Genomic DNA, 20,894 nt, shown 5'->3' with positions numbered 1-20,894 from the left:
CCTTCCAATTGTAAGTCAGATCATGACACTCTTCTGCTGAAAGCTGGGCACTGGCCTCACTTAGAATAAGAGCCGAAATCCTTACGATGATCCTGTATTGTTTTAAACAGTCACACCTGCTCCTTCCCCATTGCATTGCTCTGACCTTCTGACCTCATCTCCTGATACTGTCCCCTCACTCTCTCTACTACAGCCACTTTGACCTTTGTGATGCTTCCCAAACATCCTGAAGTACACTCCCTCCTCCATATGATTGCTATTCCTTAGATTCTTCTCCCAGATATCCATCCACATAGCTCATTTGATAAAGGGCATCCCCAGTAAACATCATACTATTGAAAATTTGAAAGCATTTTCTTTGAGAGGAGATATAAGACGAGGATTTCCATTACTATTAGTTCTACTTATCACTGTATTCTGTATCCTGCCCAGTTGCAGTAAGGAACAACAACAATAGCGACAACAAAAATACAAAGACTGGAAAGAAATAAATATAAAATATAGTTATTTACAAATGATACGGTAGACAGTAAAGAAAATTTAACAAAACTATAGAAAGTAGAATTTAGCAAGTTCACTTGAATATGAAGTCAACACACAAAATAAATTTTATTTTAATTAAGCATGCACAAAAAAAAAATGAAAATTTCAGAAAGATATCATTTAGCGCATAATTAAGAGAGTGTGGTATTTGTGTAGGGGTTGATAAATAGACCAGTGGAATACGGTAGAGAATGCAGAAATAGGCCAGGGACACTTGACATATGGAAAAGGTGGTATTGAAAACCAGTGATGAAGAGATAGACTTTGAAATAAGTCTTTCTGGTACAATAGATGATTAATATTTAACAAGGGAAATTGGATCCCTACATATATAAAAATTGGATCCCTATAACTGTATAAAAATCAGTTCTGGGGATTAAAGGCTTAAATGTGGTAGGCAAAACATATATGGCTTTTAGAAGGTAATAAAGGCAAATATCTTTGTTCTCAGAGTAGAAAGGGACTTTTTATACAAAAATTACAAACTACAGAGAAAAGATTAATACACTTAAACAGGGTAAGAGAATATCCCTGTAATAGATACCATGGGATTGCTCATCCAGCTCTTATCTTTAATTACCTGCCTGTTGGATATATATACATTGTACAGTTCAGATTTGAACTGAGCAGGTCCACTTATACACAAATTTTTTTTTAATTAATTTATTGACTTTTTGGCTGCACTGAGTCTTTGTTGCTGTGCACGGGCTTTTCTCTAGTTGCAGCGAGCGGAGGCTACTTTTCCTTGCGGTGTGTGGGCTTCTCATTGGGTGGCTTCTCTTGCGGAGCATGGGCTCTAGGCATGCGGGCTTCAGTAGTTGTGGCCCTCGGGGTGAGTAGTTGTGGCCCTCGGGGTGAGTAGTTGTGGCACACGGGCTTAGTCTGCGGCATGTGGGATTTTCCTGGACCAGGGCTCGAACCTGCGTGCCCTGCATTGGCAGGCGGATTGTTAAGCACTGCGCCACCAGGGAAGCCCTACACAGATTTTTTTAAACTAAATACATACTACAGTACTACACGATATCAGATTGGTTGAATACCTTCATGTTGAACTGTGGATATGGGAGGGCTGACTGCAAAGTTATATATCGATTTTTGACTGTGTGGAATGTCCATGCCCCAACCCCTGTGTTGTTCAAGGGTCAGTTGTGCGTGTGTGTGTGTGTGTATACACATATATATATATAATTTTACAGTCTTCTGTGATACATCTCTAAGAAGGAGAAAAAAATAAGCTACAGACTGAGGGAAGATATTTTAACCTGTATAGCTGACAAAAGATGAATATCCGGCATTAAGAAAGATTTTCTTCGGACTTCCCTGGCGGTCCAGTGGTTAAGGCTCTGCGCTTGCATTGCAGGGGGCAGGGGGTCAATTCAATCCCTGGTTGGGGAACTAAGATCCCTCATGTCACATGGCGTGACCAAAAAAAAAAGAAAAAGAAAGAAAGATTTTCTTCAAATCATTAAGAAATGCAAAACAATAATGGGATAGCATTCTCACTCTTGCCAATTGGTAAGAATCGACAAGTCTGACAAACCACTGTTGGTAAGGGTGTGTAGAAACTAACCCTTGGTACTTCTTCTGTGTGTGTAAGTTGGCAGCACTGCTTCAGAGAACCGCAAATAAATCAAATTTATTAATTTGATTATATACTGTATGTATTTATACTGTATATGTACAGTATTTTATAGATATATAGAAAAATAGATACACACACAACAAATTTTGAACGAGCAAAGTACGTAGCGTTTGTGAATACATGCATAAGAGCAGTAGTTTAAAAACATGCATAGGAACCATTGACATCAGATTCAGGATAGAAGTTACCTCTGGAGAAGGAGGGAGTGTGGATCCAAGAGAGACATACATGGACTTGAACCGTGGTTCTAATATTTTATTCTTTAGGATGAAATCTGAAGCAGAATTGTTAAGATTTGATAGGTGGGTACGTGGGTATTCATTACATTATTCATTATAATTGCCTGACCTTTAAAAAAAATTAAACCCAAAGAACCACTTTTTAATCAAAGAGAAAGTTCTTCTGTGGATCACTCCTGGCTTAAGGGTTGAAGATGGTTGAGAGAAGCAGACTAGAGCACCAGGTAAATCCTAGAATGCCAAAACTATAGCAGAAAGCAGAGAAAAAGAAAAGGAAGTGGCTATCTCCAGTAGTTTTCCTCCATGTAAAAGGTCTGAAGTGGGAGTCCTGACAAAGATCAGTGCCGGGTGGAGGCCTGTGCCAGAGAGGCAAGCACTGCACCAGGTCAGACCTCATGCTCCAGACCCAGAGGGTAAGCTCTCCTGCCTCTCTCATCCCTTCCCCCAAATCGCCAGAGGCAGCCATGCATCCTGCAAACAGGAATTTGCATTTGGAATGAGGAAATACACACATATGAAGAGATAACCAAGTATCATACAATATTTGAAGGCATTAAGGAGGCACTCACAAACAGCAAGGAGACCTACTGACCACTTAACTGATTAATAGAGGAAACAAAAGAAAATGCAAAAGTAACTAAGATTAATGGCTTCAGAGAGATTCAAGAATTTACCACATACAACCAATTAAAGAAAAAACAAGTTGCTATGAAAAGAATAACAATTGGAATAATCAGAAATTGAAAATAAAAACTGAGAAAAAAACAAAAAACCTCTCTTGAGTTGGAATATCTAGCCAAGAGAGTATATTGCAAAAAGAAATGGAAAGTTTGAAAAAAAAATTTAAGGGCCATAGGGATAGATATATAAGTTCCAATATCCACATAATGGAAATTCCCAAAGGAGAGAGAAGAAAAAGTGTGTGGGGGGTAGGTGGGGGGAAGCAATAATAAAAGAAAGAAGAGCATTTCATGCAGTTGAAAATAATGAAGGTTTTCATCCTTAGAGAATAGACAGGAGCAATGTTCCCAATATCCAGGTCTTCCTTCGTGCTGAGTTTTGTAGGAAGTAAATAAACATCCTTTTGACCATTCACTGTCTCACCTAGTTTCCTGGCACTTCTCTCATTGCAACAAGAAAGGAACAGAGTGATCTGACCCAGACGGGGCATCCGTTATTTTGTTAATTTCCCCCAATATTATGGCTGCTTCACCCCCATCCCCACTGGAGGTGGCACATCAAGACTGAATCAAATTTTTGTCACCCTTCAGCATCCCTGGTGTAATGATGTGTCTATACTTTCATTTTGGCAGTGTACTATTTTCATTGTTTTGGTGATGATGTACAAATAATTAAACCTTTGTATATCACTGGAATTAACTAAGTCTTTGTAAACAGCCAGGTATGAAATTTACGTAGATTGTATTTCAATATAAAATTGTTTGAGAGTGCTTTGGAGAAATGATTGCCGTCAAGAAGATATATTACAAAGTAAAACTCACCAGATAAACTGTTTTTCATACCAGGTCTTGCACAGTCAGGTTCTTGGGGCTGTTTTGATGAGTTTAACAGAATTGAATTGCCTGTATTATCAGTGGCAGCCCAACAAATTTACATTGTTTTGACAGCAAGAAAAGAGAGAAAAAAACAGTTCATTTTTTCTGATGGTGATTGTGTTGATTTAAATCCAGAATTTGGAATCTTCTTAACAATGGTGAGAACATAGGTTTTATATATTTTTAAATTTTTTATTGAAGTAGTATAGTTGATTTACAATGTTGTATTACTTTCTGGTGTACAGCAAAGTGATTCAGTTTTATATATGTATATATTCTTTTTCATATTCTTTTCCATTATAGCTTATTATAAGATATTGAATATAGTTCCCTGTGATATACTGAGACCTTGTTTTTATCTGTTTTATATACAGTAGTTTGTATCTCTAATCCCAAACTCCTAATTTATCCCTCCCCCACCCCTTTTCCCCTTTGGTAAACATAAATTTATTTTCTATGTCTGTGTGAGTCTGATTTTGTTTTGTAAATAAGTTCATTTGTATCATATTTTAGATTCCACATATAAGTGATATCATATGATATTTGTCTTTCTCTGTCTGATTTACTTCACTTAGTATGATAATCTCTAGGCCCATCCATGTTGCTGCAAACGGCATTATTTCATTCTTTTCACCTCCTTGGTCAGGTTTATTCCTAAGTATTTTATACTTTTTGATGCGATTTTAAAAGGGATTGAAGAACATAGGTTTTAAATGCAATTTATTGGTTTAATTGTTACAGACTCAAATAAAAGTAAACATGTATTAGTGGGTAAATGACTGACAATCCAGGGGTCAGAGTATAGTCCCTGTTATATGATTTTTTTTTGAGTAGTAAAAATAATCCAGACAGAAGATAAAATAGAGATATGTTAAAAATAAAGATAGCTACTGTTTATTGAGCACTAATTTTGTGTAAGGGGATGGGCTAAATATTTTATATATTGTATCAGACAGGGGGGAAGCTACAATAACAATCTCCCAAATTTTAGTGGTTTAAAACCTCAAGGATGTATTATTCTCTCATGCCCCATGTCCACTTCGGGTTGATGGTATCGGGTGGAGAGGGCAGGGGATGCTTTACATGTCCTTACTCTGGTACTGTCTCAATCGTTACTGGTTGTTGTAGCAAAGGAAAAAGAGAACAAGAAGAATTATGCTCTGGTTCTTAGGATTTCTGTCCAGAAGTGACACAGGTCACAACCATGGGTTAAAACAATTCACTTGGCCACACCTAACTTTGAAGGATCAGTGAGGTATAGTCCTGTAGTATTTTGTGTGACAGATATTTTATAACCAAGACACCCGAGGCTCAGGGAAATTAAAAAAACTTGCTCAAGTCACACAGCTAGAGAAAGATGTTATTGTCTGTCTAACATCAAAACCTGACTACTTAACCTCTACACTTGGCTTTTCTCTGACACTTAATAAAGGATGATGGAAATGATTTAAAATTTCCAAAATAATTCAACAAGGTCCTATACCAAAGTATTGTAACAAATTCAGTTACCGTGTGATTGAGGGCAGAGCTTTGTGACACAATGTTGTAAAGACAGAAAACCAAAGGCATGAATAAATAGAGGTGTTTATAAATTGGAGAAGTGAAGTTAATGTTGAACTGGTTTTACTGATGCTTTTAAATGATCTCTATTCTGTTAAGTCTCTAAGTCGCAAGATGATACAAGTACTCTGAGTTTTAAGTGTCCTGAGTGGATAAAGATAAATTATAGGAAGAAAAATCAGAAAATTTTCTGATAAGCTTTAATGTAAGCAAACAACCAGTTAAGCAGTTGGGAGTAAATATTAATAATCCTGACGTGATCAGTTATAACTCAGGAAATTAGATGAAGAAGTTTATTCAGTGTGATGCTGTGGCTCAGAAGAATTTAAAAGAATCTTAATGTTCCCTTTGGATTAAGAATAGTATTGGAAATATCAATTAGATAATTGCATTAGGCTGTGAATAACTGAGACATGAAAAATAGTGGCTTAACATCTAAGGATGTATTCTCTTAAGATCCTTCAGTGTTTCAACACCACCATGGTTTCCATCTTCAAGGCCACCTTATAACCCAAGATGCTACAGAAGCATCTCTGTTGGAGCCAGTTGATTGAATCAACGGCCTTCAAACCGACATCAGGGATATTTCATACACTGTGTCCCTTGGTGACTCACGGTGTAGAATTTAATCACACCAGCTGCAAGGCAGGCTGGGAAATGTGGTTTTAAACCTGGGTGGTGATGCACACAGCTTGCAACTGGGGTTCTGTGCCTAAGGATGAAAAAAAGGAGTATTGAGAGGCAGCCAGTAATGTTTGTATTCCCAGCACCTAGCAAGTTATCTGGCCTATTGACGGTGTCCAGTAAATACTCAGGGACTGAAGGTTTCTTCATGCACTTTCCTAAAATGACTGCCTCCTCTTTGCCTTACTTGCCTTTGAACCCTCTAACTTTTCCCTTGGGACTTTTGGTTCTGACCTGTCCTCAGACTTTTGCTACTTATTAGCTTCCTTTCCACCTCTACTTTTGTCCTTTTCAATGTTTTTCGCAACATTCCTGTCTTTATTTCCCTTCATCCCCATGTTTTGTTTTGTTTTTTTAAATGGTACATTGTCAGCCACAGAACTCTCTAATTCTCACTGCAAAGGATAATTGAAGAGATGAAATAAAAATTACCTAAGTAAACTGATGAATTTTCCTTCTCTTTCGATAACATAGTTTAGATCATAATTACCCCAGTATTTATTCAGTTTTCTTTTCTATTTCCTTTTCTATTTTCTTAATAAATAGATACACAGATACTTAATTTTTGCTACACAGAGTGGTGTGTGTGTGTGTGCACGTGTGTGACTTTATTAGTATAACGAAAATGGAAATATGTAAGAGGGAGTGATGTGACATTAATAAATATGGATGGTCCAGTACACATTTTTGTGAAAATAGGGACATTTTATGAATCTAATGTTTTTCAATACCCTCTTAGAATCTGACGTAGGGATTTGAAATGTATTTGTATTCATGAAATGAAAATTATATCAACAGTTAAAATTAAACAATTTTAATTTTTAGAACCCTGGATATGCTGGGCGCCAGGAACTACCAGAGAACTTAAAAATTCAATTTAGAACTGTTGCTATGATGGTTCCTGATAGACAGGTATGCATCAGGATTTAAAAGCATAATACAGTTTATGTTCTTTACCTGTTTTTCACTAAAGTTGAAAAATCTCACTGTATTAATTTTCAGATCATTATGCGAGTTAAACTTGCAAGCTGTGGTTTTCTTGAAAATGTTATCTTGGCTCAAAAGTTTTATGTACTTTACAAACTCTGTGAAGAGCAACTTACTAAACAGGTAACTTTGTATATCTATTTTCCTCGTAGCAGAAAACTTGTTTTTTAACTTTGCAATTTTACCTTGATACATGCTAATTAGGGAGTTAAAAAATTCCTTGACTCTTTTCTAAAGTATATTTATAATTAATTTGACCTATTAATTATGTATTTTTATTTTATTTTATTTTTAAAAAATATTTATTTATTTATTTTATTTTTGGCTGCATTGGGCCTTTGTTGCTGTGCACCGGCTTTCTCTAGTTGTGGCGAGCAAGGGGTACTTTTCATTGTGGTGCACAGGCTTCTCATTGCGGTGGCTTCTCCTGTTGTGGAGCACGGGCTCTAGGGTGCGCGGGCTTCAATAGTTGTGGTGCACGGGCTTAGTTGCTCTGCGGCATGTGGGATCTTCCCGGACCAGGGCTCGAACCCATGTCCCCTGCATTGGCAGGCGGATTCTCAACCACTGCGCCACCAGGGAAGCCCCCTAATTACGTATTTTTAAAACTTCCTTAATTTGAAATAGCTACAGATTCACAGGAAGTTGCAAAGAAGTGTACAAGAGGTCCTGTGCACTCTTCACTCTGCTTCTCGCAGTGTTGACATCTTATAACTATAGTACAGTAACAAAACCAGAAGATCGACATTGGTACAATAAACAGAAATTACTAAGACTTCACCAATTTTTCATGCGCTCATGTGTGTGTGTGTTTGTGTGTGTGTAGTCCTATGCAAATGTGTAGATTCATGTAACCACCACCACAGCCAACATACACAACTGTTTATCACCACAAGGTTCCCTCCTGCTACCCCTTTATAGCCACACTCACCTCTCTCCCAAATCCGTATAGCCCCTTGTAGCCCTAATCTTTTCTACATCTCTATAATTTTGTTATTTCAAGAATATTACATAAAGGGAATCACATAGTATGTAACCTGTTGGTCATGCATTTTAAATGGTTGCCACTCAGACTATCAGACTGTATTGTTCTCAAAAGATACTTAAGGTGTGAACACTGTATCACACAGCTTGATCTTTCCAGAGGAGTGATCATTTTTCAGTCAAAGGAAAGGCGGGAGAATTGAGCTAATAAAACTTTGCCACTCAGCCACTCCAAAACTATGGTGTATAAGTATCAGAATATCTACATGTAATACATAGTGAGGCTACATTTAGAATTTTTCAATTGAATAATCTTTTTTCTTTCTTTTCTCATCTTAGGTTCATTATGACTTTGGGTTGAGAAATATTCTATCTGTACTGAGGACACTTGGATCTCAAAAAAGAGCCAGACCAGAAGAGAGTGAATTAAGCACCGTCATGAGAGGACTAAGAGATATGAACCTTTCTAAATTGGTATCTTTCTTCTCTGAATTAATTTCTCTTTCAGGATTTCGACCTGGCTGACAAGTGGGGGTTGGCTCATATGAAGCTGTTAACATTAAAAACTGCAGGGAAGTGGGACTTCCCTGGCGGTCCAGTGGTTAGGCCTCCACGCTTCCACTGCAGGGGGCACAGGTTCAGTCCCTGGTTGGGGAACTAAGATGCCGCATGCTGTGTGGGCGCAGAAAAAAAAAAAAAAAAATTGCAGGGAAGTTACCACTGAGCTGAGCTTTCAGAGGAAGGCAACCCCCCTCCCCCACAAAAAACGCCATGGCTTTGTATGACCCACATGGGCTGCAAATACATCCTTTTATCAGTTGTGTGCCATGAAACAGGCTTCATCAGTGGGCTCCAGCTTCCAAATGTCAGTCCATTATTCATAATGTTACACAGATTCTAAATATGAAAATCTGGATTCATAGGGAACCATGAAAGCTTTTTTTTGCTTTCTCTGTATGTGACTAGCTTAGCTATGTCTCTCCCAAAACACCAACACCACTTCTGTTTTCCAAATATGCCTTAAAAGTTTGCTGTAGAGATTATAGTAATTATTTCACCGATTTCATGCTTGTCATAATTACAGCCAGGTTGTTTTAAACTGGTTGACGGACAGGTTCATGTGGCTTTTATTCAGGGGCTTCTGTATGCTACATATCATGTCCATGCCCTAGGAGTACAAGGTTGAGAAAGAAATGGATCTTAGGAGCTCGCATTCTAGTTACAAAACTAACAACTAACATCTGTGTAGTTCATGACTATCACAAAACCTATCCAGGGGTATTGTCTTGTTTGAGTCCTACAGCCACTCTGGGGGATATGGGTGCCATTTTCCTTATGAGAGAGGCACGTGTGTAGGACTCACCCATAATCACAGTCAGTTAATAAGCTGGAACAAAAGTCCACGAGACTTTCTGATGCTAAATCCTCTGCTCCCTCCAGAGTATAGCTCACTGCCTCCATTAATAATGGTACTCCTGAAACTTCTAGACGAGAGTTCCAGAAAGTATCCGGAGACCCTCCCCCACCAGAGAATGGGAAAAATTCAGAGGGGGTCAGCAGTTGGGCATGGGGCGATCTCGGTATTAAAGATGTGGTAAATAAGGATTGGAGTCCATTTACTCCAACCTGCTGCTTTCAAGAGAGACTGAACGCTGCTCTGGTGCAGTTTTCCAGCCAGTGTTGGATGAGCCAGACATGCAGGGTTACAGATCTTTTCCTAATTTAAGTGAAGTATTAATACTCTCTTCTCATGGGATTGGAACTATTACTTGCATGTTTTTAAGGTTAGTGCATATACCTGTCTGTGGGAAGCAGAACATTCATAGGATAAAGAAATGAGATCAGACCTTGGAGCAGTAGACTGGAGAAGACCTTGAATGCCAGGGAACTTTGGGTGCAATGCTGTAGGTAATGTGGATTCCGTGGTGGTGTTTGGGAGAAAGTACTAGGGCCTACACATGTGGCTAGGAGAGTAATAAAATGGTTCTCTGGGCATGAAGTGATAAGTGCTGTGAGCGTCTGCTACAAGCTTCGTTGTTGACTGAATGAGTAAATTTGTTCTCTGCCACCTTAGATTGATGAAGATGAACCCCTGTTCCTCAGCTTAATCAATGACCTGTTTCCAGGATTACAACTAGATAGTAATACTTACGTGGAACTGCAAGCTGCAGTAGCCAACCAGGTTCAACTGGAAGGTTTGATTAACCACCCACCCTGGAATCTCAAGCTTGTGCAGGTAAAACATTTTTAATCTGTTATCAGTATGATGCTCAGTGGGTGTTGTTAAAGATTGTCACTTGAAAAGAAGAACTTGTGAAGTTAGTCTTACTGAATGTAAACGTTGAAACTAAATTAAAACACATCATTGCAAGAAGAGTCCTCAGTGAGGGGGTTGGTCCCAGGGATGTTAGTGTGGATTTATACTAATCAAGCAGTTACTGAAGTTACTTGCACCTGATGAGGTTAGGTTAGGTGGTAACCAGAATCTCGAGAACAGTTGGGAGGGGATAGTAGGTTATAAAAACGCAGGGAGATGGAATGACCCAGCTGGCTCTTGTGCCAGTCGGGCAGCATCTCCCACAGCTGGGGGCCTTCATAGGGCATGGAGCCTGAGGAATCTGGGGGTGGTACTTTGCTCCTGCTTTGTGTGGGGGCATGTTCACACCTAAACTCAATCCTTTGCCTGTGTCTCTTGGTGTGTTTCTGTCCGTCACATTTCATCCTTGTGACAACCTACCAGTGTTTTTACCAAGCAGAGCCAAGAAGCTGTAGCAGCGATGCTGCATTAAATCCCCACAAGCCTGATGCATTGGGGGTATTTTCCAGGGCTTTTGAAAAGTGAATATGCCGAAATTGTGCAGAGCGTTAAAAACTGCTTTTGAAAAAGAACGATTCTTTTTTTAACTTACTCTTCTTGCCACATTGTAAGCAGTTCAAGTGTATGAGACAGATCCAAATCTTACAAGGAAATATATAGGGAAAAAATCAAAGTGTTTTTCATCATCTATGTTTTGGAAACCATTAAACATTTTTAAAAAATTTCTGGGAAAACATCATTTTACATGGATATGTATACAGTATATTGAGTACTGAAATCTTAGTCACCTCATTTGGTGGGGCACTAGAATATTGTGTTTTTATTTAATGTCAAACACATTACTGTTGAGTATAATATGGCCAGTACCTCTGCTGCTTTTAAACTATGGATTACAGAGGTAATACATTTCTACCTAAAATGTGAGGAGAATAACTCAAATTTTACCTCTGATCATCTGTGAGACCTTTGAATCGTTATTTTTATTAAAAGAAAAGATAGACAGGATATTGTAGTAGACACTGTCCATGTTCTTACTATGTCTTCTTGAATCTCTTTTACCATATCCATGCACCCCTTCCCCCGCTTCTAGAACTGTGATTCCAATCCCACATATATATACCACTCTCTGCAGGAGGGTTCACCAACCCCACATTTTTTGGCAGGCACAAAGCGCAGGCAGTGCATGGGAGTTTATTTCCCCCTGCTCCCAAAACAACCTTCTTTAGTTAAGGAGTTGTAGGTGATGTAGTAGGAAAGTCAAGCTCTCCTGCTTCCAGATGGAACAAACACAGAGGTGTAACTTATGTTCCAAAGTGCCCCGCAGGGCCAGTCTTAAGTCTCCCTGCTACAGGATTTTGTCCTCAATCACACCTTGTTTGACCTCTCCCCATTTTGTCCTGCTTCCCTTACTCCATTAAAAGTTTCCCTGGTGAGCACTCACTTGCACAGGAATCCTCACCTCGAGCCGTGCTTCTGGGGAATCAGAAGGCTGGTGTGTGTGTAACTTGGGTCTTGGCTGAGTTGGTTTGTATTGCTGCTTTCTACCACCGGGGGGCAATATCACCACACAAACTGCTCCTTATGCATCAGCAAACTAAAATCACAAGGAACAGTAGTTTGAGACCCCAAAACTAGGTCCTGAATTAATTATTTCCAAAATGTAATTAAAGTTCCACATTGTCATTGCTTTATCACTTATATCGTTTTATAACGTGCTGCTCATTTGCTATCCACCTCTAGTAAGACAAAAAAAACTTTTTGGGGGGGCATATTCTCTTCTTTTAAATAGTGAACAAGTTACTTTAATGAAAAGCCTATTTAAAGCTTTTAAAATTTCTGCACAAAACTTCTATGAATGTCATAAGTTACATTTTTCAATTGATTATCTCATTGTGTAGTTATATGAGACGTCTCTGGTACGCCATGGTTTGATGACTCTTGGGCCCAGTGGTTCTGGGAAGACAACCGTTATAACAATCCTGATGAAGGCACTAACAGAATGCGGGAGGCCTCATAGAGAAATGCGAATGAATCCAAAAGCTATTACGGCTCCTCAGATGTTTGGCAGACTGGACACGGCGACCAATGATTGGACAGATGGGATTTTTTCTACTCTGTGGAGAAAAACATTAAAAGCTAAAAAGGGTACACATAAACTCTTTTCTGGTGATCATTCTTTTCCCCTGCCAGTTTATCAATAACACAGTATTGGTTTAATTTTCTGTTTTGATTATCTGCAGGTGAAAAGTGATTTTCTGTTTTCATTATTGGCAGGTGAAAACATTTTCCTCGTTTTAGACGGCCCTGTTGATGCCATTTGGATCGAGAACTTAAATTCCGTGTTGGATGACAACAAAACCCTCACACTGGCCAATGGAGATCGCATCCCCATGGCCCCTACTTGTAAGCTTTTGTTTGAAGTCCACAATATTGAGAACGCCTCTCCAGCCACGGTTTCTAGGATGGGCATGGTCTACATCAGCAGCTCTGCTCTCAGCTGGAGGCCAATACTGCAGGTGGAGACAACAGACCCACAGAAGCGCGTTCAGTGTATTTCCACGTCTCACTCTCTTATAAACAGAGACTCTCTTTCTTTGCTGCAGGCGTGGTTGAAGAAGCGTACTACACAGGAAGCTTCTGTATTCCTAAGTCTGTATGATAAAATATTTGAGGATATATATACATTTATGAAACTGAACCTCAGTCCAAAAATGCAACTCTTAGAATGCAACTATATTGTGCAAGTAAGTTGTTTTCTTTGTACATTCATGACTTAGATGTGAGATTTCCACCCCCCCCACACACACACCACTCAGTTGCAGTTTAGAAGTATCTGAAATGGAAAATTCACGCAGTCCGTCAGAATCTTTTTGTGACGTGGAAGTGAAGCCTCTGAGAAGTTTGATTCCTATTAAAGACCTTATTGACGCTCTTACTGCCATCTCTTCATGAGTTTCACTTCCCAGGGCGGTATTGTCAGGGGAAGAGGAATGAACTATCTTTCCCATCGTCAAGCTTAGTATAACCTTCCCAGAAAGAGTGACCAAATATGAGAGTAGACTAAATAAATAAAGCTGGAAGTCCTACAGAAAAGCACAACAAAGAGCTGGTGGCAAGCAGGAAAATTTGGGTGGCAGTCTTGGCTTTGCAAATTTGCTACATATATTAGATAGGGAAAACCTTTGAACAATTCTCCAAGTATTTTGTAGAATTGTTTTTCCCCCTCTTCTGTTTTTCTTATTAGTCTTTGGAAGAAACAGAACCAATCATAGATTTTTCAGAGGCTCTCCTGATTCTAGTCCATAGGTGATCTCTCATTATCCCATTCTAGTGCTTTGATTCTCTCTTAGTGTAAGGGATGTCAGTCAGGGAGGGTGGGTAGCTTAGAACTGATACGTGAGGCCCAAATTAAGTGCAAATCTTATCTTGAAATAATTTTGTTATGAAAGACAAAGGATATCTTACTGTAGATACATTTCTTTCTGATGCCATATGGGGTTTGGCACACTTTTTATTAGAGGGGCAAATAAATGTTTTAGACTTTGCACAACTTTCTGTCTCAGCCCCTCAGCACTTCAGTTGCATTGCAAAAGCGGTCAGACACAATGAACGAGTGTGACTGTGTTTCAGTAAAACTTTATTTGCCAAACAGGTGGCTGGCCCCTGGGGCACAATTTGCTGAGCCTTACAACATGTTAAAATAAATAAAATCTTTGATCTATAAAATTTGGAATACCCAAACTTTAGAACCAGAAGCTACCTTAGGAAACATCTAGTCTAGGCCTTTTGCTTTTTAGATCAGGAAACTGAGACTCAGAGATGTTAGTGGCATGAGCCGGGATACCTCCAGATTCCCAGTTTGGCATCCTTTCTGCTAGATCATGCAGTCTGCCTAAAGCACAATGGCCTTTCTTCTAAATGCTGCTAGCTGTAGGACACTGATCAAGCAATATCTGGAGATATATTTGTTTTCTTCTCTCCTTCTCTCCTTTTAAATTTATTATTGTTTTTAAATGTTTATTTAAAATATCTAAATACAAACCTTTATTTTATTGTATTTTAAATATTTTCAGTCTCTCAATCTTCTGGAAGGTTTAATTCCCTCCAAAGAAGAAGGTGGCGTTTCATGTGTCGAACATCTTCATAAATTATTTGTGTTTGCTCTAATGTGGAGTTTAGGAGCCCTTCTGGAATTGGAAAGCAGAAACAAGCTTGAAGCCTTTTTACGAAATCATGAGAGCAAGTTAGACTTACCAGAAATACCTAAGGGCACGAATCAAACCATGTATGAGTTTTATGTTACTGATTATGGTAAGCACAGTGACTTATACCTGAAATAAAATGACATTTTTTTTAATGGAAAAAAGATAAACTCTGTAAACTCTTCTGTGGGGAAATATTAAACCAATCATGAATAACATAATTGCTAATACCATTTTTAAAGGGCATATATGCAAGGAACAGTAGGATTTTGCATATGGGCCAGGCTGGGAACAGTTACAGAGGCTCTTGACTTCTCCTCCTTTTGCAGTGGTCTCAGTGAAATCTAACATAAATAAGTTAGCAACACTTCTTACAGGATCTATTTTCTCTTACTTGAAGAGGAAGGGTAGCAGTATAGAGAACACAGATTCTTCATGTTGCAAAGCATGGTAATTAATGCTCATGACAGATCAGTCTTAGAACTTCTCTGTTGGAAATGTCAGAATAAGCAGAGAATGAACCAAGCAGATGGGATCCTACTTACACGTCGCAGACTCGGCAAAGTCCAGTGCTGTCACCTCAGCCCCCTAGCCTCCTGTGTGTGGTAGGGCCCAGCTCACCTCTCCCTAAAAGAAACTAACAGTTAAATGCACCCTTAAATCTAGCTATGAATTCTCTTAGAATCTAGAGCCAATCCAAAGATGGTTCTTTGAAAAGATCGATAAAATTCGTAAATCTCTTACCAGAGATATCAGGGAAAAAAAAGAGAAGACATAAATGACCATGATTCAGAATGAAGGAAGGAACATTACTACAAACCCTAAAGACATTAAAAAATAAGAAGTGAATATTAGAAACAATGTTATGAAAATACATTTGACAATGTAGATGAAATGGATAAATTCCCTGAAAGACACAAATGACCAAACCTTATCAAGAAGAAATAGATATCCTAAGTATCCCTATATCTACTAAAAATTTTTGATTTATAGTTTAAAACCTTCCCACAGAGAAAACTGCAGGCCCAGATGACTTCACTGGTGAAGTACATCAAATTCTTAAGAAAGAAATAATACCAATTCATTCTGCATAAACTCTTCCAAAATATAGAAAATGTAAGGAAGAAACACTTCCCATCCCACTTTATAAGTGTTTGTAAGTGTTGTCCTGATACCAGAAACAGAGAAAGACATTACAAGAAAAGAAAACTATAGACCATTATCCCTCAGGAATATTGACACACATTTCTTAATACAATTTTAACAAATGAAATTCAATAGTATATAAAAGGATAACGTATTGAGTTCCAGTGGGTATTTATTCTAGGGATGGAAGGTTGGATTAACATTTAAAAACCAGTCAATGTAATTCACCATATTAATAGAGTAAAAACCAAACAAATTATATAGTCCTCTAAATCAATGCAAAAAGAGCACTTGGGGACTTCCCTGGTGGTCCAGTGGTAAGACTCTGTGCTCCCAATGCAGGGGGCCTAGCTTTGATCCCTGGTTGGGGAACTAGATCCCACAAGACTGTCGCAACTAAGAGTCCACATGCCACAACTAAGAGTCTGTGTGTCGCAACTAAGAAGTTTGCATGCCACAACAAAGATCCCACGTGCCGCAACTAAGACCTGGCATGGCCAAAATAAATAAATAAACATTTTTTTAAAAAAGCATTTGATGAAATTGTACATCCTTCCATGATAAAACAGTACACTAGGAATAGAAACTTTATCATTCTGATAAAGAATATCTGCAAAAAATCTAACATTATACTTAATGGTGAAAGACTGCATACTTTCTTCCCAAGATCAGGAACAAGACAAGAATATTCCTTTCTCACCACTTCTGTTAGACGTTGTACTAGAGGTTCTAGCCAGTGCAATAAGACAGTAAATAAATAAACATGAAAAAACAAATGAAATACCTATAGGTTGGAAAAGAACAAGTAAATCTCTATTTGCAGATAATATAACCATCCTCGAAAAACTAGTAAATGAGTTTATTAAGGTCACAGAATGAAAGAACAATATATAATAATACTTTGTATTTCTACATGCTCACAACAAATTGAAATTTTAATATACCATTTAAAATAGCATTCAAAAAATGAAATATATAGGGATAAATTTAACAAAATATGTGTAAGATCTGTATATTGAAAACCACAAAATTGCTGAGAGAAATTAAAGAAGTCCTAAATAAATGGAAAACTAAATCACATTTACAAATCAGAAAACTCAGTTTTGTTAAGATGTTATTTCTCTCCAAATTGATCTATAGATTCTGTGCAATCATAGTGAGAATTCCAATAGACTTTGTTTGGTTGAAATTTATAACTGAATTATAAAACTTTATGGAAATGCAAAGGATTTAGAATAACCAAATCAATTTTTTTTTTTTTTTTTGCGGTACGCGGGCCTTTCACTGTTGTGGCCTCTCCCGTTGCGGAGCACGGGCTCCGGAGGCACAGGTTCAGCGGCCATGGCTCACGGGCCTAGCCGCTCTGCGGCATGTGGGACCTTCCCGGACTGGGGCACGAACCTGCATCCCCTGCATTGGCAGGCGGACTCTCAACCACTGCGCCACCAGGGAAGCCGCCAAATCAATTTTTAAAAAACAAAGTTGGAGCACTCATACATCCTGATTTCATTAAAATCTATTTGAAAGTCACTATGAAAATAAAATTCCCATTCCAGCCACAGAATGGGAAGAAATGTTTGAAAAATATATATCTGATAAAAGAATTTTATCCAGAGTACATAAAGAACTCTTGCAATTCATAATAACAAGTGGCCAGCCAATCCAAATTTCTTAAATAGACAATAATTTTAAATAGATGCTACACCAAAGAAGATTTATGAATGGTGAAAAAAGCACATGAAAAGATATTCAACATGATTGGTCATCAGGGAAATGCAAAATCATTACACAGACACTAGAATGACTAAATTCTAATTAATTTAATGGCTAAAATTAAAAGGTTACTAATAGCAAATATTGGAGAGAATGTGGAACAAGTGGACCTCTCACATCCAATAGTATATCCACTTTGCTAACTACACAACGGTACACAATATACAGCCAGTTTGAAAAACACTTCGGCAGTTTCTTAGAAGTTAAACATGCACTTAACCATAGAACTCTGTAATTTGCAAGGAAAGTTGACATTGAGGTTATTCCCCCAGTGGTGAATGTTTGTTTTGCTACTATCAAATGTGTGCTCCTCTGCTCTCTTTCCAAGCATTCTGTATACACGGTAACTTTTTTGGTACAATTCTGAATCATGGTATCTTTTGGAAGATCTTTAAAATGGCAGTTAAATTCAAGAATGCAATACCAACAATGCAAGTCATTCAATTTAAATGGCAAAAGTATGAACATCTCTCATCAAGTTTGCATAGCCAGCAGCGATTCTGACATAATAGATTGAAAGGAACGTTCCAGAGATGATAAAATGTAAATAAAATATTTTTCTTAGAATTGATGAAAAGCACTTACAATAATTGTTATAACAATAATATCAGTCAGTAAATTAGCAGTGACTATAAGTCAGGAATCTGGGCACTCTATTAACACTAGTTTTAGGGCCAGGTTTATTTTTTCCCATTTCTCATGGCAAACATCCTATGTCCAGTAATCTACAATCCCTTTTTTGGTCTTTCCCATCCTTTTAGTTAATGTGATTTTCCTACCAGATACTAAACCTGTTATTGGTTGTAATTCCATTTCAGACCAAGATCTCTCTGGATAAATAATTAGCAATTTAAAGCTGACTTTGTAAAGAGGCAAAAACAAATTTAAATTATCAAATGCCACATACATTAGATAAGCAGATATGTTAACGTGTTTTACAAAAATGTTTTAAATGTTTATATATTTCTGTTAATTGTTTATAGCACTTGTGTTTTGTATTGAGATAACTTCTGAAGAATGCAGTTTTATTAAGATCAGCTTTAATTATTGTATAGGTGATTGGGAGCATTGGAATAAGAAACTTCAGCCATATTATTATCCAACTGACAGTGTTCCGGAATATTCATCAATTTTGGTTCCAAATGTTGACAATGTTAGAACAAATTTTTTGGTAGACACCATTGCAAAACAGCATAAAGTAAGTTTGATAGTTTTGTTGACTGAAAAAAAAATGCACAACCTAAAAGTTGAGAGTTATGTTTTATTTGGTGGACATTCTTAGGACTTCAAACCTGGGACACAGCATCTCAGGTAGCACTGAGAAAAATGTTCCAAAGAGGCAAGGCGGGTGGGGGGAAGCCAGAATATACAGAAGTTTTTGCAACAGAAGACCAGGTAGTTGGAGCACCAAAGAATTACCGTTAATGAAAAAAACCCCAGATATCTCAAGTTAAGGAATTTAGTGCTTTTCTGGGTATGGGAAGATACAAGAGTCTGGGCTCACTGAAATCATCCCTTTGGTACGCACCTCAGCTATCTGGGGCCAGTATCCTGTGTTTTCTCTTCCTGAGTCTCCTCAGGGTGCGCCGTCTGGGTGGCTGTAATGTAATGGCTTGATGGCTGCAACATCCTCATTTACTGACATGGCAGGCAATATTTTAGTTTTCAGTTTCTTAGATGATTGCAAACCATGTAAGAAACACATCGCTTTTTACACCTATTGGTGGAAAAATTAAAGTACGAGGGGCCGGAGGTGGTGTCATTTCAGGGAAACCTATTTGGCAAATGAACTCCAGGTCCCAAGATTCACTCCAACTCAATCTTCCCTGAAATGCTGACTTCCAGCGTGCTAAGGAAAGTGGGTATCTGCTTACAAAGTCCTTCCAGGGGTTACGTGACTGCTCACCCACACTTTCTTCCAGCACTTTTATAGCATATATTTTACATTTAAATCTTTAATTCCACTAGGATTTATTTTGATGTAGGTCTAATCCTTAAAAGTAATCAAAAATTAGTTGCATTAGTTTATAGAATGAAAGAATGGCTACTAGAACCTTAATATATTTAAAACTAAACATCTTATAACACCTTTCAACATGATTATCCTACGATTGCAGGCTGTTTTACTCACGGGGGAGCAGGGAACTGCAAAAACTGTAATGATTAAGGCCTATTTGAAAAAATATGACCCCGAAATACAGTTATCTAAAAGTCTAAACTTTTCATCTGCCACAGAACCAATGATGTTTCAGGTAAAGCTCATCACTTGCTGTAGTCATTATCATATTAAATATATTAAGTGGTTGATACAATAAAATCTGTATGCAAATGAAACATTGATATATATATAGTTGTCCCTCAGTATCCATGGGGGATTAGTGCCGGGATCCCTGCTGGTATCAAAATCTGTGGATGCTCTAGTCCCTTACATAAAATGGGTAGTGTCTGCATGTAACCTGTGCACATCCTTCCATGTACTCCAAAATAACCTCTAGATTACTTACAATACCTGGTACAATGTAAATTCTATGTAAATAGTTGTAAATGCAATATAAGTGCTAAGTAAATAGTTTCCAGTGTGAGGCTAATTCAGGTTTTGCTTTTTGGAACTTGCTGGAATTTTTTTTCCAAATACTTTTGATGGAAGTTGGTTGAATCCAAGGGTGTGGAAGCTGTGGATAGGAAGGGCTGACTGTGTGTATATATATATATATCTCAAAAGAATTGGTGTTGAAGTTGGTATTCAGCTGTTTAACCTTCCTAAGGCTGACACTGAGGCCAAATCAAAATAGCATGTTTTGGCCTAATATTGAAGCTGAAGCTGAACATTGGAGTGTCTTTTAATATAAATTAATGGTAAATATTCCAACAACTTATTTTTTAAAGTTTGCAATATTTATTTTAATAACAATATTTACATATATTAAATAAGTCAATTATATTCTACTCTGAAAAGCATGTTCATCATTTTTAGAAATGGACTGAAATGTAATGCATAAGACAGACTATTTCCTTTTCTCTAGAGAACAATTGAAAGCTATGTGGATAAGAGGATGGGAAGCACATATGGGCCACCTGGAGGCAGAAAAATGACTGTATTTATTGATGATATTAATATGCCCATGATTAATGAATGGGGAGATCAGGTAGGACTAAAATATCTCATGTAAATGATATTTAATCAGTATTCTTAGTGACATATGAAAAGATCAATAACTGTCACTTTATTAAGCCTAGTAACAATTCTTAGTCTTTTTTGGC

The 20,894-nt window shown here is 37.8% G+C and overlaps 1 protein-coding gene across 23 annotated transcripts in view; it reads left to right on the top strand.

Moving 5' to 3' along the window:
• The window catches only part of DNAH8 (dynein axonemal heavy chain 8), a 327,555-nt gene that overhangs the window by 150,823 nt on the left and 155,838 nt on the right, over positions 1 to 20,894 (top strand). For 19 of the 23 annotated variants that reach the window (XR_010946846.1, XM_067753082.1, XM_067753094.1 and 16 more), the window contains 12 exons: positions 3,951 to 4,138; positions 7,050 to 7,136; positions 7,227 to 7,334; positions 8,535 to 8,669; positions 10,270 to 10,431; positions 12,411 to 12,657; positions 12,787 to 13,028; positions 13,116 to 13,256; positions 14,586 to 14,823; positions 18,689 to 18,831; positions 19,751 to 19,885; positions 20,657 to 20,779. Coding sequence is in view for 22 of the 23 variants with exons in the window: in XM_067753082.1 (XP_067609183.1) it covers positions 3,951 to 4,138; positions 7,050 to 7,136; positions 7,227 to 7,334; positions 8,535 to 8,669; positions 10,270 to 10,431; positions 12,411 to 12,657; positions 12,787 to 13,028; positions 13,116 to 13,256; positions 14,586 to 14,823; positions 18,689 to 18,831; positions 19,751 to 19,885; positions 20,657 to 20,779 (1,949 nt within the window). In the remaining variant the exon portion in view is untranslated. The remainder of the gene's footprint in view (positions 1 to 3,950; positions 4,139 to 7,049; positions 7,137 to 7,226; positions 7,335 to 8,534; positions 8,670 to 10,269; positions 10,432 to 12,410; positions 12,658 to 12,786; positions 13,029 to 13,115; positions 13,257 to 14,585; positions 14,824 to 18,688; positions 18,832 to 19,750; positions 19,886 to 20,656; positions 20,780 to 20,894) is intronic. The other 4 variants (XM_067753085.1, XM_067753087.1, XM_067753086.1 and 1 more) reach the window with 4 other exon arrangements.

Source organism: Pseudorca crassidens, chromosome 10 (assembly GCF_039906515.1).
Source record: "Pseudorca crassidens isolate mPseCra1 chromosome 10, mPseCra1.hap1, whole genome shotgun sequence".
In the NCBI taxonomy this organism is placed as follows: Eukaryota; Metazoa; Chordata; class Mammalia; order Artiodactyla; family Delphinidae; genus Pseudorca; species Pseudorca crassidens.
The sequence above is the reverse complement of the archived record's forward strand: the minus strand, read 5'-3'. Positions and strand labels throughout refer to the sequence as shown.